This window comes from Anser anser (assembly GCF_964211835.1).
Source record: "Anser anser genome assembly, contig: HAP1_SCAFFOLD_95, whole genome shotgun sequence".
Lineage (NCBI taxonomy): Eukaryota > Metazoa > Chordata > Aves > Anseriformes > Anatidae > Anser > Anser anser.
In genome coordinates, this window is record NW_028153990.1 from 447589 (window position 1) to 462754 (window position 15166).

The 15166-nt window shown below is 56.1% G+C and overlaps 1 protein-coding gene across 1 annotated transcript; it reads left to right on the forward strand.

Moving 5' to 3' along the window:
- The first annotated feature begins 10470 nt into the window (after positions 1-10470).
- On the forward strand, positions 10471-12703 carry LOC310891034 (uncharacterized protein). The gene is made up of 4 exons (XM_083853335.1): positions 10471-11117; positions 11425-11570; positions 11850-11975; positions 12547-12703. Exons 1-4 carry the CDS (start codon positions 11092-11094, stop codon positions 12612-12614), a joined length of 366 nt encoding a protein of 121 aa, XP_083709461.1. The 5' UTR covers positions 10471-11091; the 3' UTR covers positions 12615-12703.
- Positions 12704-15166: the final 2463 nt, after the last annotated feature.

Below are 15166 nucleotides of genomic sequence, written 5' to 3' on the forward strand. Positions count from 1 at the left end.
AGGAGTGCGGGTTAGGCCTGAGGGACAGCTGAGACCAATCCTGTCTGCTGTTGTGTTTTTGTTTTTTTTTTTTTTCCTCCAGGAGGTCTGGAACCTGTCTTCACAGTGGGACCAAACAGACTGCTCATGGCCCACGTACCAAAAGCTACAAGAGCAAGCCCGGGCAGAAATGGCTGCATGGGAAGCCTGGTCTGATGGGGAGGACCAACAGATACCCCAGGTACTGGCAGTGATCAACAGCGCTGAGAACAGCAGCGATCCTCTCCGCCAGGGCTCCGAGGGCGGCAGGTCCCAGGGTGGTGGGAGCAGGACGGGCACCAGGCCGCAGGGCAGGGCTTTGCCTGCTCCTCCCTGTGAGGGAGAGGTTGTCAGCAGAAAGGGAGGGATAAAAGCAGCAGCCAGACGTGGGCTGGCAGCGCCGAGTCGCCTGGTTCGCAGGTCCTGTTGCAGGGCCCTTTCAAGAGGTCCTCTGGGAAACAGCACCTGTGTGTCCAGTCCTGTTTGATGAGAGTGTCTTCTCCTTGCAGCGATTCAACAGCCAACATGCTTGGACCCCCCATCCTCCAGCCCAGCCCAGGAGCAAGGAGGTCAGGAGGAGGTGGAGGAAGGCTGAGAACCCTGCCCCAGCAGAGGATTTGGGAGCAGCAGCCAAGCTGGAGAGACTCCGGCCTGAGTAAGTGTGTGCCGGCTCCGTTCCCGTCCTGGGGCACTGGAGTAGCTGTTGAGTGATGTCAGGACATGTCCAGGAGCCTGGTCCCTGAGTCCTGGGCTTGCCTCTAACACCCTTTGATTCCTCCTAAAGCGGGCATGACCTTGGTTACCACCAAGGCCTAAAAATCAGGTTGGAAGGGTGGGTGCAGGTGGCACTGCATGGGTGCAGGGTCTGGATGACGGGAGAGGCAGAAGGGGTGTCTGAGAGAGGCTGAGGGATCCCTTTCTCCTGTTGTTGCAGCCGCCTTTCCCCACGAGCACGCCAAGTTTTGGAAAGGTTGGAGCCACATCGCCATCAACAAAGCGTATTCAGAAATGTTGCGGAGGCAAACCGGCTGCGGCAAGAGCAGCAGCAGCAGCTCCCCTGGTAAGTATCTCCAAAAAGGGATGGTGCTTCCCACTGCTGCAAGGCCCATCCTTCCCCTGGGGGCAGCACTGGGAGAAAGAGGGCACGTCTCCAACACCCCTCCCGAGACAGACGCGGGCTTTGGAGACTCTGGAGACTTTGGGACTGGAGCTCCCTGACACCTGACGGGGAGCGGCTGGGCACCCAGAACAGGCTTTCCCATGTGGGATGTGAAAGTCCTGTCTGAAAACAGAGGGGTCCCCTGGATGGCTGCCTCTCCCCTTTCCAAAGCCAAGAGTCTGTCCTTCCTTTGGAGAGCGCTGACACCAGGACACCTTGCCCTGAGGGGGAATACCTGTGCAGAATACCCAGGGTCCTCCGCTCCACCTGACCCAGCCCCAGGCTGGTGAGCTGCACCCCTGGGGACCTTGTCGTGAGCTTGGGCACGAGGCATCTGTCTCACTTCACGGCAGCCTTGAAGCTTCCTGGGAAGCAGACCCCTACGTGCACGGCCCGAGCTAAGCCTGCAGTATTTCTCTGTGTTCAGCCTGTACACAACCTGCTCATCCTCTTTTTCTTTTGACTCCCTAGCGCTAGATGCTGGTACCGCAGTGGAGGGGAAGGTGCTGGGAATGGCGACGGCGGCAGCAGCGGAGCTCTGAGCAAAGGGGCTGGGACACTCCCCCGCTTTCCACCCCTGAATGGAAAATAAAGAGCACCGGGGCTCTTCCCAAACAGACTGCTTGTGTCACTTCATCCACCCTAGACTTGAGTACGCATAAGCTGGATCTCTGCTTTGAAAGAGGAGTTTGGGTTGAAAGGAGAGCTCTTTCCAAGGCTCCCATTGCTATGCCTGCGCTGTCTAAGTGTGGCTTCCCGTCATGATACTCATCGCTGCCAGTTGCGCGCATTTCCAGTGCAGAAGTCTGTGTCTCAGCCCACGTCCCCATAGCTCCCTCCTAGCTAGGGGAGCTCGGTGGCAGACCTGCAGGGGAGGCCCATGGGGACGAGGAGCAGGCAGAGGCATGGGGAATCTGAGGGCATCTGAAAGGACTCTCAGGGCCAGGTGTGCGGGTGTGTATGTGCTTGTGAACCCCGAGAGTGCCGTGTGTGTGCCTGCAGCAGTGACCTGCTGTCTCTGCCAGCCCCAGTCAGGAGGGGACTCGGCTGTCTGTGCCTGTGTGTTACGTGTGTCCTGTGTGTGGGTGCTGTTGCAAGCAGCGCCTTGTCTGTGGTCGTTTGTGTGACCGGCTGTATCAGTGTCCTCCCTGGGTGTCCCTGGCACAGGTGCTCAGCTTCGTTGCTGGTTGAACCTGCAAAGGGGAAACTGGCAGCCGTGTCCCTCAGCCTGGGCGGAGAGCTGGGGACCCTGGGCACTGGGCTGGGTTCCAGTGGCCGGGCAGGACCATGCTGGGTGGTATCGGTCTGTACTGGGCTCCAGAGCATCTGGGGTAGTCAGCAGGATCTGGTCAAGTTGTGTGTCTTGCTGAGATTGCGTGTACATAATGCTTATAATATGCTGGGGGACCGATCCTTTGCTTCTGTTCCCTTAGGGTTATATTTACAAGGAAACTAGAGCATTGTGTGGGCACCCAAATGGGACCTGTGCTAGTAAATTCTTGGGTTGATTGGAACAAGTGGATTGAAAAGATGTTTACAGAGCATGAGGAGACAAGTAAGAGGCACAGATGGCTCAAACTGCAGGCCTGGTGGCTGGTATTCAGCGTTTAGGGGCTGAAAAGAAATGCTCACCAAAGCACGTACAAGACCTCCTGGATCCTGATCACTTCCAGCTCTGGAGATGAGAAATGATAGTAGAGAGCTGGAAGAAAACTGACAGAATCAGGCAAAGGCTGAGCCTTCTACAGACCGAACTTTCCAAATGCCTGAAGAATCAGGTAGAGACGGGAAATGCACAGTTGCAAAGAAGTAGCCTTAACGTTCAGAGATTTAGACCTGGTGGAGCCGAGTAGCCCTATATCTACTCCAAATCTACTCCTTTTTAGTTTAAAACCACTAGTCCTTGTCCTATCACTACACCCCCTGAGAAAGAGTCCCTGCGCAGCTTTCTTGGAGGCCCCCTTTTGGTACTGGAAGGCTGCAATGAGGTCTGCCCAGAGCCTTCTCTTCTCTAGACTGAACAACTCTCCCAGCCTGTCTTCGTGGGACAACCCTCTGATCAGCCTCGTGGCCACACTTCTTTTGATGCAGCCCGCGATACGGCTGGCTTTCTTTTTTTTTATGGCATGTGCACATTGCCAGTTCATGCGGAGTCTCTCACCCACCAATGCTCCCAGGCCCTTCTCAGGGCTGCTCTCAACCCATTCTCCACCCAGCCTGGATTTGTGCTTAGGATTGCCCTGATCCAGGTGCAGGACCTTCCACTTGGCCTTGTTGAACCTCACGAGGTTTGCATCGGCCCAGCTCTCAAGCCTGTGCAGGTCCCCCTGGATGGCATCCCTTCCCTCCAGCGTGTCGACCGTGCCACACAGCTTAGAGTCATCAGCAAACGTGCTGAGAGTGCACTCAATCTACCGTCCATGTCGCTGACAAATATATTAAATAGTGCCGGCCCCATACTGACTCCTGAGGGACACGACTCATCACTGATCTCCACTTGGGCATGAAGCCGTTGACCACAACTCTCTGAGTGCAACCATCCAGCCAATTCCTTGCCCATGGAGTTGCTCATCCATCATATCCACGACTCTCCAATTTGGAGACAAGGATGTCATGCAGGACAGTGTCAAATGCCTTGCAGAAGTCCAGGTAGATGACGGCAGCTGCTCTTCCCCTATCCACCAGTGCTGTAACCCTGCTGTAGAAGGCCACCAGATTTTTCAGGCATGATCTGCCCTTACTGGAGCCACGCTGACTGTCACCAAGCACCTCTTTGTTTTCCACGTGCCTTGGAATAGTTCCCAGGAGGCTCTGCAGTACCTCATTCTCCCAGTCTGTTCCTTTGTATTCTGTGAATTGGCTAGTGTGGCTAGAGCACTTGACAGTGAAGACTGAAGCAAAAAAGTCATTGACTACCCCAGCCTCCTCCATGTACCACGTAACCAGGTCTCCCATTTCCTTCAGCAGAGGGCCCACGTTTTCCCTAGTCTTACTTTTATCACCAATATACCTGTAGAAGCCCTTCCTGTTGCCCCTGACGCTCCTGACAAGAGTCAATTCTGGTGGGGCTTAGCTTTCTGAACTTGATCCCTGGCTGCTCGGTAAATGTTCCTGCATTCCTCCTAGGAGGCTCAAGGGAGACCTTATCGCCCCACTGCCCCACGCGTGGTCCCACAGCCATGCTGCCAAGGCACCGCACATGGCAGTGCCCGATCAGGGCTGAGTCAAGCTCTTACTGACCGCACCAGGGACAATAGACATGGAAGACAGAATGCAATGCACAGGAAAAATTACACATAATAAGCAACCAAATAACAGTAGTTTTGTAGCCACGGCCACCCTCATGTCCAGTCTCCAAATGGGGTCCTGCTATCATTTGTCTTCAGTTGTTTGGTTAATTCTTGTAATTCCTGTATCTTCACGTGTACCAAGTGGGAATGATCACTCAGGTTCATATAAGACATACCTGCAAAGTCCTCGCAATCATGACCATGGACAAGTAACAAAAATCAATCCCAGCTCTATTTTGTAGCGTAGCATGCCTTATTAATATTTACGTCAAGCAGCAAGCCAGGTAGCGCAGCACTAGTGGCATCACTAAATTTACTTAGTCAGCACGCTAGGCGATTCAGGGTGGTTAACGCTCGAGCACTAGCCAAACCAGGTTCCGTACTATTCACCCACCATGACACTGAGTTGTTTTTCCCTGTATAGGTGAAAAATGTGCAGTAGGTCGCTGGCAACGAGCCCAGGAGGCTCAATTCTTGGGACGGGAGGCTTGGTGTCTGCCCAGCTCTGGATAACCAACCATTCCAGGAGTCGCTCCAGGCCTCGCAGCGTGGCTCTCAGGCCATGGCTTGGTCACATAAGCGGGCTAGCCGTTCCCGTCTCAGCAGCGCTCCGACCCGACAGATGCAAAAGGGGTGCTGCGGTGCAGCAAGACTCAGGCACGTAATATCCTGGCCTGTGGCATTAGCCATGGTCACCCATACGTTCTGTTGAGGCTGTGGGATGATCCACGCTGACCTGGAAAACAGCCGGGGGGGAGTGGGGGTGGGGTGATGGCAGGGGGGGGAATCATGGCCACGGGCCGCGGGGAGGCTGCGGCAGCCTTCAGGAGCACGCTGCGTCTGTCCCAGACGGTTCTCCCCACTCTCCTCTTCATCTGCAGCGCATGCCCTACTCCTCTCCCTCACCATGACGTGCTGAGGGTATGTTTGCCATTCCCTCGTGTACCACCTCTGCCTCCCGCATGGCAGACAGGGGGATGGTGCTGAGGCCTCCTCAAAGCACAGAGCCCCGTGGGATGTGCGGGGCTGCAATTCCCTCCGTATAACACATCCTACTCGGACAACAGCAAAGGCTGGCTGTTGTTCAGCCAAGTTCAGGTGCGGTGAGGGACTGCTGTATCCCAGGTGCCTTTGCTCCCATCTTTTTCTTGAAAAAGGCCCAGCCCCAGGACAGGCCTCAAACCCCACCTTCCTGGAAGGGCTTCCAAGATCAGAGGTGTGTTGGGGCAGGAACACAGCGGTGACTTTTCCAGCGCTCCACTTCCTATATCCAATGGCCTTTGTCACCATTTGGAGATGTTCCTGGTAGATTTGTCAAGATCCTGTGGAAAAGAACAGGGCAGAAGGGAGGTGACAGTTTCTCAGGACAAGAAGGGAAATCTCTCGTCTCTCTCCCGACCTGCGCCATCTCCTTGCTGCTGACCTCATAGGCCTTCAAATGACACGTGCTGATGTCACAGGGGGATGTCAGAGGGTCAGAGCAGAGGCGTGTTGGGGCAGGCAGACAGTGGGGACTTCTCCAGCACTCCAATCCTTTATTCTATGGCCTTTGTCACCATGTGGAGATGTTCCTGGTGGCTTTGCCAGGAACTGCTGCTAAAGAACTGGGCAGAAGGGAGGTGACTGTTTCTCAGGACAAGAAAGGAAATCTCTCGTCTCTCTCCTGAGCTGTGCTGTCTCCATGCTGCTGACATCATAAGCCTTCAGATGACACGTGCTGATGTCACAGGGGGATGCACTGCATCACCAGGATATCTTCACTGGAGCAGCGCCAGTGCCGGCACTTCCCTGCAAGGCCTGGTCCCTGCTGGGCACTGCTTGGGTGCTCCCCACCGCTGTCCTTCTGTGGCCAGGAGTGGGGGCAGCAGGCAGCAAGGTTGCACTGGGCGACCCTCGCTGACGGGCGGAGGAGCAGGGGCACCTTGCAGAGGAGCTGTGGTTGAGGAGCCAGGGCGGGCATCCCTTGTCCTGAGCTGAGGGCCAGCAGCAAGTGAGATGGAGGGTTGCTGGAGTGTGACCATCACCTCTGATCTGACTTCTGCATTCCCAGTGCTCCTGCAGCTCTCCCCCAAAGGTGAGGGTGTCAGGAGCCCCTTCCCAAGGGGTGTCCCAGGGGCTGTCAGCTGTCCCAAGCTGCAGGTCCTGGGCTGGGGGGTGGTGGTGGTGCTGCACAGAGCTGGTGGCTGCCACGAGAGCCCTGCCTGAGGGTCCCGCTGGGCTCAGGGGACAATGTGGCAGCCAGGACTCCTGGGTCCTGATGCCAGGGCTGTCCTGAGGCCCAGGGCTCCTCTGGCCATGGCTCAGACTTCTCCTGATGGGGGACAGTCCAGGGCCAGCTTTCCCTGGGAGCTGGTGCCTCTTTGGGATCTGGCTCTGGGAGGAAAGACCTCTGGTGTCCCAGAGACTGGCGTGGCCTGCAGGTCCCACAGGCCTCTCAGGAATGTCCCAGGAGTGCCTGCATGGTGTTTTTCTGGGATGCTTGTGTATGCCTGCATGTGTCATCGCCTGGGTGAGGTGCTTGCCAAGAGGTTGTGAGCTGGCTGGCCTGGAGCCTGACGTGTCTTTTCCTCGCTTTCCAGAGACTGAGGCTATCTGGGATGCTGTATCCAAGTACATCCTGGAAGAGCTGAAGCGGGATAAGGTGGGTTGGTGTCCTGGGCCCTGCAGAGCAATCCCTGCCCGAGCACCGTGGCAGTGCTCTAAGACTGCCCGGGGTGCCCGGAGCAGCTTCTTGGCCAGCTGGGAGAGAAACCAAGGCCAGATGTGCTCTGCCTCTCAGGTGTTTGGCACACCCTAGGGCTTCCCTCTTCCCTGCGGTCTGAGTGGGGAGGGCGAGCAGAGAGATGGGGGAATATCCTGGCTCCGTGCCTAGGACAATTGCTGGGAGTCAGTCCCAGGCCTAATCCGTGTGCTGGAAACCTCCGGGCGCTTCTCTAGCCAAGGGATGTTGGCAAATCCTGTGAGGGGGGAGACGAAAGAAACAGAGGATGCGGCTCTTTTGCAAAGCTTTCCAAAGTGCCCCACCTTGCCCCATTGTCCCTCAGGAGCGGGCAGGGCACAGAGCAGTGTCCCCCTGCTCTGACAGTCATCCCTTTTCCCATCTCTCAAGAACTCCCTCATCGGCCTTTCTGTCTTTTCTGTGTGCAGGGCGTTCGGGTTGCGGGACTCGGGACCTTTGCTGTTGTCCAAGAGCAATTCCATGGCAAAGAAGAGCCGCTCTTGGTTCGAAGGCCTTTCTTCGAGCTGGACATCGATGAGTTGTGGCTGGAGGAGATCTACTGTCCCACTGAGCTCCTCCCTGGTGAGAAGGCAGCAGCCCCCCTCTTCCTGCCCCATGTCCGGAACGGTTTGTTCTCCCTGCTCTTTGGAAAGGCCCGGGAGAAGTAGAGGATTGTCTCCGACGGTCAGGGTACAGCTTGAGTTCCCCAAAAGAAACCGTGCCCCAGGAGCTCTTTCTCTTAGCGACCCTTTCTCTGGGAACTTGTTCTGAATGTTGCAAGCAACTTGGGCTTGCTGTGGCACTGAGGATGTTGCTTCTCCTTGCAGATGGTGTCAAGATCGAGCCGCTGAACTACGTGCAGCTATCGCGAGCCACCTCCTTCCCACTGCACGTGGTGAAGAACTGTGTGCAAGAGACCATCCTGTTGTACTGCTTCCTCCTGAGGAGCAAGGAGCACGTCCCCTTTGCCTTCAGGGACATTGGTGTTCTGACGTGCAAAGATGGTTTCCTCTGCATGAACTTTTATCTGGACTGTGTCAAACGTCTGGAGAGCACTGCGGACCTGGTCGCACTGCTCCACAGTGTAAGTTGGTGAGGTTTTGGGGGCTACTTCAATTTCTTTGGGAATCCTAGCAAAGGGTGAGGAATCCGACCGCTGTTGGCCAGCCTGGACATGGCAGGCCAGTCAAATGCCTTTCCCCACGCTTGCCCCCTTAGCTGCTTTCTCCATTAACAAAGAGAGTTTCTTCTGAGCATCTGGGCGCTTGCCCCTGCAAAAAGCCTGGCAGTGTTACTGTACAGCCTCCATATTCTGCCATGCAGCTCCTCCAGAGCAGAACAAAGGTTCATGGAAGAGGCTTTGGAGGAGGGCTTTGGAGAGAAGGCTTTCTTTTGGCTTGGGAGACAGGTTTGCTTCCTGTCAATGAGAGCCGTGAGAAAACCGCCTCAGAAACCCTCCAGCAGGTCTGTGTCTCTTTGCAGAGAATGTGGCCGGCACATCTGACCGCCTTCAGTGGAGAGACCACCGCTCGTGGGATCCCGATGTTCCCAAGGTGAGTGTGTTTCCTCCGCAGCCCTTGGCTGACCCAGCGGGAGGCTTCCCACCTCCTGCTTTGGAACGTGCGCGGCTGGGTCTCCACCTTCAGCACCCAGTCAGGGCTAAACCCCGGGGACTGGTTCCTGGTTATCTACTGCTGAGTTTCGGCTACGAGTGTCTTCACCTGGAGAGGAGGGGCATTGTGGTTGTGTTTCTTGTGCCTGCGCTGCTGCGATTCCCGTCAGAGAGAGTTGCCTGCATGTGGAGGGGAATTTAGGCTACCTTTTCTGGTGCTGCGGGAAGACTGACAACAAACCCCATGCATGGACATGACGGAAAAGGGATGCCATGCCTTGCGCGACACCAGGAGGATTACTGCCAGCAAGCTGCAACGGGAAGGAGGCCAGCCTTCTTCAAGCCCGTGTCATCGTTTGTTTGCCAGGTTTCATCTGACTGTGAGGAGAAGGCCAGAGGCCAAAGCTTCCACCACCTCACAGGAGGAAGCTGCAGGAGAGCGCAGGATGAGAAGAGGTAAGGGAACAGGTCCCTGCTGTCTGGAGGTGGTCCCTGTCCCGTGCTGGCTGACTTGAACCAGGTTAAAAGGCAGTGCCCACGCGGCTGCTCTGAAGAGCTTCCTCCTTTTCTAGTTTCAGAGTGCCATCCTGGCAAGCTGCTGCAGAGGAGGAAGAGGCTTTCCGTCCCCATCCTGACAAGCTGGGAGCCGGGCACAAGGCAGCAAGATGTGGAGAAGAAGCCGTCTACCAGGTGAGACCCCTGGGGGAAAGGAGGAAGGAGCCACTTGCAGCCACACAGGAGAGATGTCCCCTTTGGACCCACCAGCCGCAGGGTGGCTCCTGACACACGTCCTAGCGGAGGCCGCTCTCTCAACGGATGGCAAGCGTGCAGCACGTTTGCCTGAGACTGGCACACCAGCTTCATTTTCCACCAGGGCCCCGATCCCTGGGGGAGCTGAATGCAGGGCCTTGTTGCAGAAGCTCTTCTCCCTTCAGGAGTCCCCCCACATTGCAGCAGAGTCCATCTTCTTGTCTGTGGGAGCAAATGTCCCCTGCCTTCATTCTAACATGTCTCACCGTGGCTTAGGATTGCCGTGGCCCCATCTCCCCTGCTGTTTCTTCCAGCCTAAGGAGCTGTGATACCAGATGGAAAAGTTTCTTTCAGGCATTTTTTTCAAATGCTATCCCAAACGTTGTGGCAGGCACAAGAGAGTGCTGAGGTAGGGAGGTGGCATGACTGCCCTCCTTACCTGACGGTTTTCTCCGATGCTACTGGCTCCCCAGCGATAACCTGTTTTCCACCCGTAAGCGCACCGTGTTTCAGGGCCACAGAGGAGAAGCTGAGGTAAAGCCCGGGTGGGCCATAATGGTGTCTCTCGGCTCCTGTCCTTGCACAAGACACCGCTCCTCTCCTTCTTCCACCAAAAAGGGCCTGGATACGGGCATCCCGAGCCTTCCTGAAGGCAGGTGGTGCCACAGCTTCGCGTTTGGCTCTCTCTGTCTCTGCTGAAGTGAACACGGCCAGTCCAATACGCCCGCTCGCTGCGGAACTGTCGTCTGCTGCAGAGGCTGACGCAGCTTGCGAGCGCGGACTGGAGACCGAATTCCCCTGGGCTCATGCAGCCTCCTCCTGGTGTCTGTTTGCAGCGTGCTCCCCCCGTGTCCAGGCAGCACCCCCAGGACGAAGAGGACAGACAGGCAGGAAACAGCTCCTGAAGCCATGTCCACCACCACTGCGCTCCCTGCTCCTGAAGCCTCCAGGAGAGCGCTGCAGGTACCTGCTCTGCCTTGCTGCAATGACCGTGCTGTTTGGGCCTGTGCAAAAGCCTCTTTGTGTGGAGCGATCCCGAGCAGGTCCCTTGGGATGCGTTCATTTTCACGTTTGTTACCTCCTTCATCTCTTCCTCAGGAGACGGAAGGTGGCGTCCCGCACACCTTCCCTGCCTCTTACTGCCTCCCGTGTTGCCACGAGCCATTTCATTTTGACCAGGGGCCATGGAAAAGGAACAAGGCCTTTCTGGGTCATTGATGGCAGAGGGCTTTGGTCACCGCGGGCTGTTCAGCTGTGTTTGTCACGAGTTGAGGAGCCTGGCCTAGCTTCAGGGCCCCTCGTCCTTGAGGGTCGAAGCACTGCTGACAGACCGGCTGAGGCGAGGGGGCAGGAGTGCGGGTTAGGCCTGAGGGACAGCTGAGACCAATCCTGTCTGCTGTTGTGTTTTTGTTTTTTTTTTTTTTCCTCCAGGAGGTCTGGAACCTGTCTTCACAGTGGGACCAAACAGACTGCTCATGGCCCACGTACCAAAAGCTACAAGAGCAAGCCCGGGCAGAAATGGCTGCATGGGAAGCCTGGTCTGATGGGGAGGACCAACAGATACCCCAGGTACTGGCAGTGATCAACAGCGCTGAGAACAGCAGCGATCCTCTCCGCCAGGGCTCCGAGGGCGGCAGGTCCCAGGGTGGTGGGAGCAGGACGGGCACCAGGCCGCAGGGCAGGGCTTTGCCTGCTCCTCCCTGTGAGGGAGAGGTTGTCAGCAGAAAGGGAGGGATAAAAGCAGCAGCCAGACGTGGGCTGGCAGCGCCGAGTCGCCTGGTTCGCAGGTCCTGTTGCAGGGCCCTTTCAAGAGGTCCTCTGGGAAACAGCACCTGTGTGTCCAGTCCTGTTTGATGAGAGTGTCTTCTCCTTGCAGCGATTCAACAGCCAACATGCTTGGACCCCCCATCCTCCAGCCCAGCCCAGGAGCAAGGAGGTCAGGAGGAGGTGGAGGAAGGCTGAGAACCCTGCCCCAGCAGAGGATTTGGGAGCAGCAGCCAAGCTGGAGAGACTCCGGCCTGAGTAAGTGTGTGCCGGCTCCGTTCCCGTCCTGGGGCACTGGAGTAGCTGTTGAGTGATGTCAGGACATGTCCAGGAGCCTGGTCCCTGAGTCCTGGGCTTGCCTCTAACACCCTTTGATTCCTCCTAAAGCGGGCATGACCTTGGTTACCACCAAGGCCTAAAAATCAGGTTGGAAGGGTGGGTGCAGGTGGCACTGCATGGGTGCAGGGTCTGGATGACGGGAGAGGCAGAAGGGGTGTCTGAGAGAGGCTGAGGGATCCCTTTCTCCTGTTGTTGCAGCCGCCTTTCCCCACGAGCACGCCAAGTTTTGGAAAGGTTGGAGCCACATCGCCATCAACAAAGCGTATTCAGAAATGTTGCGGAGGCAAACCGGCTGCGGCAAGAGCAGCAGCAGCAGCTCCCCTGGTAAGTATCTCCAAAAAGGGATGGTGCTTCCCACTGCTGCAAGGCCCATCCTTCCCCTGGGGGCAGCACTGGGAGAAAGAGGGCACGTCTCCAACACCCCTCCCGAGACAGACGCGGGCTTTGGAGACTCTGGAGACTTTGGGACTGGAGCTCCCTGACACCTGACAGGGAGCGGCTGGGCACCCAGAACAGGCTTTCCCATGTGGGATGTGAAAGTCCTGTCTGAAAACAGAGGGGTCCCCTGGATGGCTGCCTCTCCCCTTTCCAAAGCCGAGAGTCTGTCCTTCCTTTGGAGAGCGCTGACACCAGGACACCTTGCCCTGAGGGGGAATACCTGTGCAGAATACCCAGGGTCCTCCGCTCCACCTGACTCAGCCCCAGGCTGGTGAGCTGCACCCCTGGGGACCTTGTCGTGAGCTCGGGCACGAGGCATCTGTCTCACTTCACGCCAACCTTGAAGCTTCCTGGGAAGCAGACCCCTACGTGCACGGCCCGAGCTAAGCCTGCAGTATTTCTCTGTGTTCAGCCTGTACACAACCTGCTCATCCTCTTTTTTCTTTTGACTCCCTAGCGCTAGATGCTGGTACCGCAGTGGAGGGGAAGGTGCTGGGAACGGTGCCGGCAGCAGCGGAGCTCTGAGCAAAGGGGCTGGGAAGCTCCCCCGCTTTCCACCCCTGAATGGAAAATAAAGAGCACCGGGGCTCTTCCCAAACAGACTGCTTGTGTCACTTCATCCACCCTAGACTTGAGTACACATAAGCTGGATCTCTGCTTTGAAAGAGGAATGTGGGTTGAAAGGAGAGCTCTTTCCAAGGCTCCCATTGCTATGCCTGTGCTGTCTTAAGTGTGGCTTCCCGTCATGATACTCATCGCTGCCAGTTGCGCGCATTTCCAGTGCAAAAGTCTGTGTCTCAGCCCACGTCCCCATAGCTCCCTCCTAGCTAGGGGAGCTCCGTGGCAGACCTGGAGGGGAGGCCCATGGGGACGAGGAGCAGGCAGAGGCATGGGGAACCTGAGGGCATCTGAAAGGACTCTCAGGGCCAGGTGTGCGGGTGTGTATGTGCTTGTGAACCCCGAGAGTGCCATGTGTGTGCCTGCAGCAGTGACCTGCTGTCTCTGCCAGCCCCAGGCAGGAGGGGACTCGGCTGTCTGTGCCTGTGTGTTACGTGTGTCCTGTGTGTGGGTGCTGTTGCAAGCAGCGCCTTGTCTGTGGTCGTTTGTGTGACCGGCTGTATCAGTGTCCTCCCTGGGTGTCCCTGGCACAGGTGCTCAGCTTCATTGCTGGTTGAACCTGCAAAGGGGAAACTGGCAGCCGTGTCCCTCAGCCTGGGCGGAGAGCTGGGGACCCTGGGCACTGGGCTGGGTTCCAGTGGCCGGGCAGGACCATGCTGGGTGGTATCGGTCTGTACTGGGCTCCAGAGCATCTGGGGTAGTCAGCAGGATCTGGTCAAGTTGTGTGTCTTGCTGAGATTGCGTGTACATAATGCTTATAATATGCTGGGGGACCGATCCTTTGCTTCTGTTCCCTTAGGGTTATATTTACAAGGAAACTAGAGCATTGTGTGGGCACCCAAATGGGACCTGTGCTAGTAAATTCTTGGTTGATTGGAACAAGTGGATTGAAAAGATGTTTACAGAGCATGAGGAGACAAGTAAGAGGCACAGATGGCTCAAACTGCAGGCCTGGTGGCTGGTATTCAGCGTTTAGGGGCTGAAAAGAAATGCTCACCAAAGCACGTACAAGACCTCCTGGATCCTGATCACTTCCAGCTCTGGAGATGAGAAATGATAGTAGAGAGCTGGAAGAAAACTGACAGAATCAGGCAAAGGCTGAGCCTTCTACAGACCGAACTTTCCAAATGCCTGAAGAATCAGGTAGAGACGGGAAATGCACAGTTGCAAAGAAGTAGCCTTAACGTTCAGAGATTTAGACCTGGTGGAGCCGAGTAGCCCTATATCTACTCCAAATCTACTCCTTTTTAGTTTAAAACCACTAGTCCTTGTCCTATCACTACACCCCCTGAGAAAGAGTCCCTGCGCAGCTTTCTTGGAGGCCCCCTTTTGGTACTGGAAGGCTGCAATGAGGTCTGCCCAGAGCCTTCTCTTCTCTAGACTGAACAACTCTCCCAGCCTGTCTTCGTGGGACAACCCTCTGATCAGCCTCGTGGCCACACTTCTTTTGATGCAGCCCGCGATACGGCTGGCTTTCTTTTTTTTTATGGCATGTGCACATTGCCAGTTCATGCGGAGTCTCTCACCCACCAATGCTCCCAGGCCCTTCTCAGGGCTGCTCTCAACCCATTCTCCACCCAGCCTGGATTTGTGCTTAGGATTGCCCTGATCCAGGTGCAGGACCTTCCACTTGGCCTTGTTGAACCTCACGAGGTTTGCATCGGCCCAGCTCTCAAGCCTGTGCAGGTCCCCCTGGATGGCATCCCTTCCCTCCAGCGTGTCGACCGTGCCACACAGCTTAGAGTCATCAGCAAACGTGCTGAGAGTGCACTCAATCTACCGTCCATGTCGCTGACAAATATATTAAATAGTGCCGGCCCCATACTGACTCCTGAGGGACACGACTCATCACTGATCTCCACTTGGGCATGAAGCCGTTGACCACAACTCTCTGAGTGCAACCATCCAGCCAATTCCTTGCCCATGGAGTTGCTCATCCATCATATCCACGACTCTCCAATTTGGAGACAAGGATGTCATGCAGGACAGTGTCAAATGCCTTGCAGAAGTCCAGGTAGATGACGGCAGCTGCTCTTCCCCTATCCACCAGTGCTGTAACCCTGCTGTAGAAGGCCACCAGATTTTTCAGGCATGATCTGCCCTTACTGGAGCCACGCTGACTGTCACCAAGCACCTCTTTGTTTTCCACGTGCCTTGGAATAGTTCCCAGGAGGCTCTGCAGTACCTCATTCTCCCAGTCTGTTCCTTTGTATTCTGTGAATTGGCTAGTGTGGCTAGAGCACTTGACAGTGAAGACTGAAGCAAAAAAGTCATTGACTACCCCAGCCTCCTCCATGTACCACGTAACCAGGTCTCCCATTTCCTTCAGCAGAGGGCCCACGTTTTCCCTAGTCTTACTTTTATCACCAATATACCTGTAGAAGCCCTTCCTGTTGCCCCTGACGCTCCTGACAAGAGTCAATTCTGGTGGGGCTTAGCTTTCTGAACTTGATCCCTGG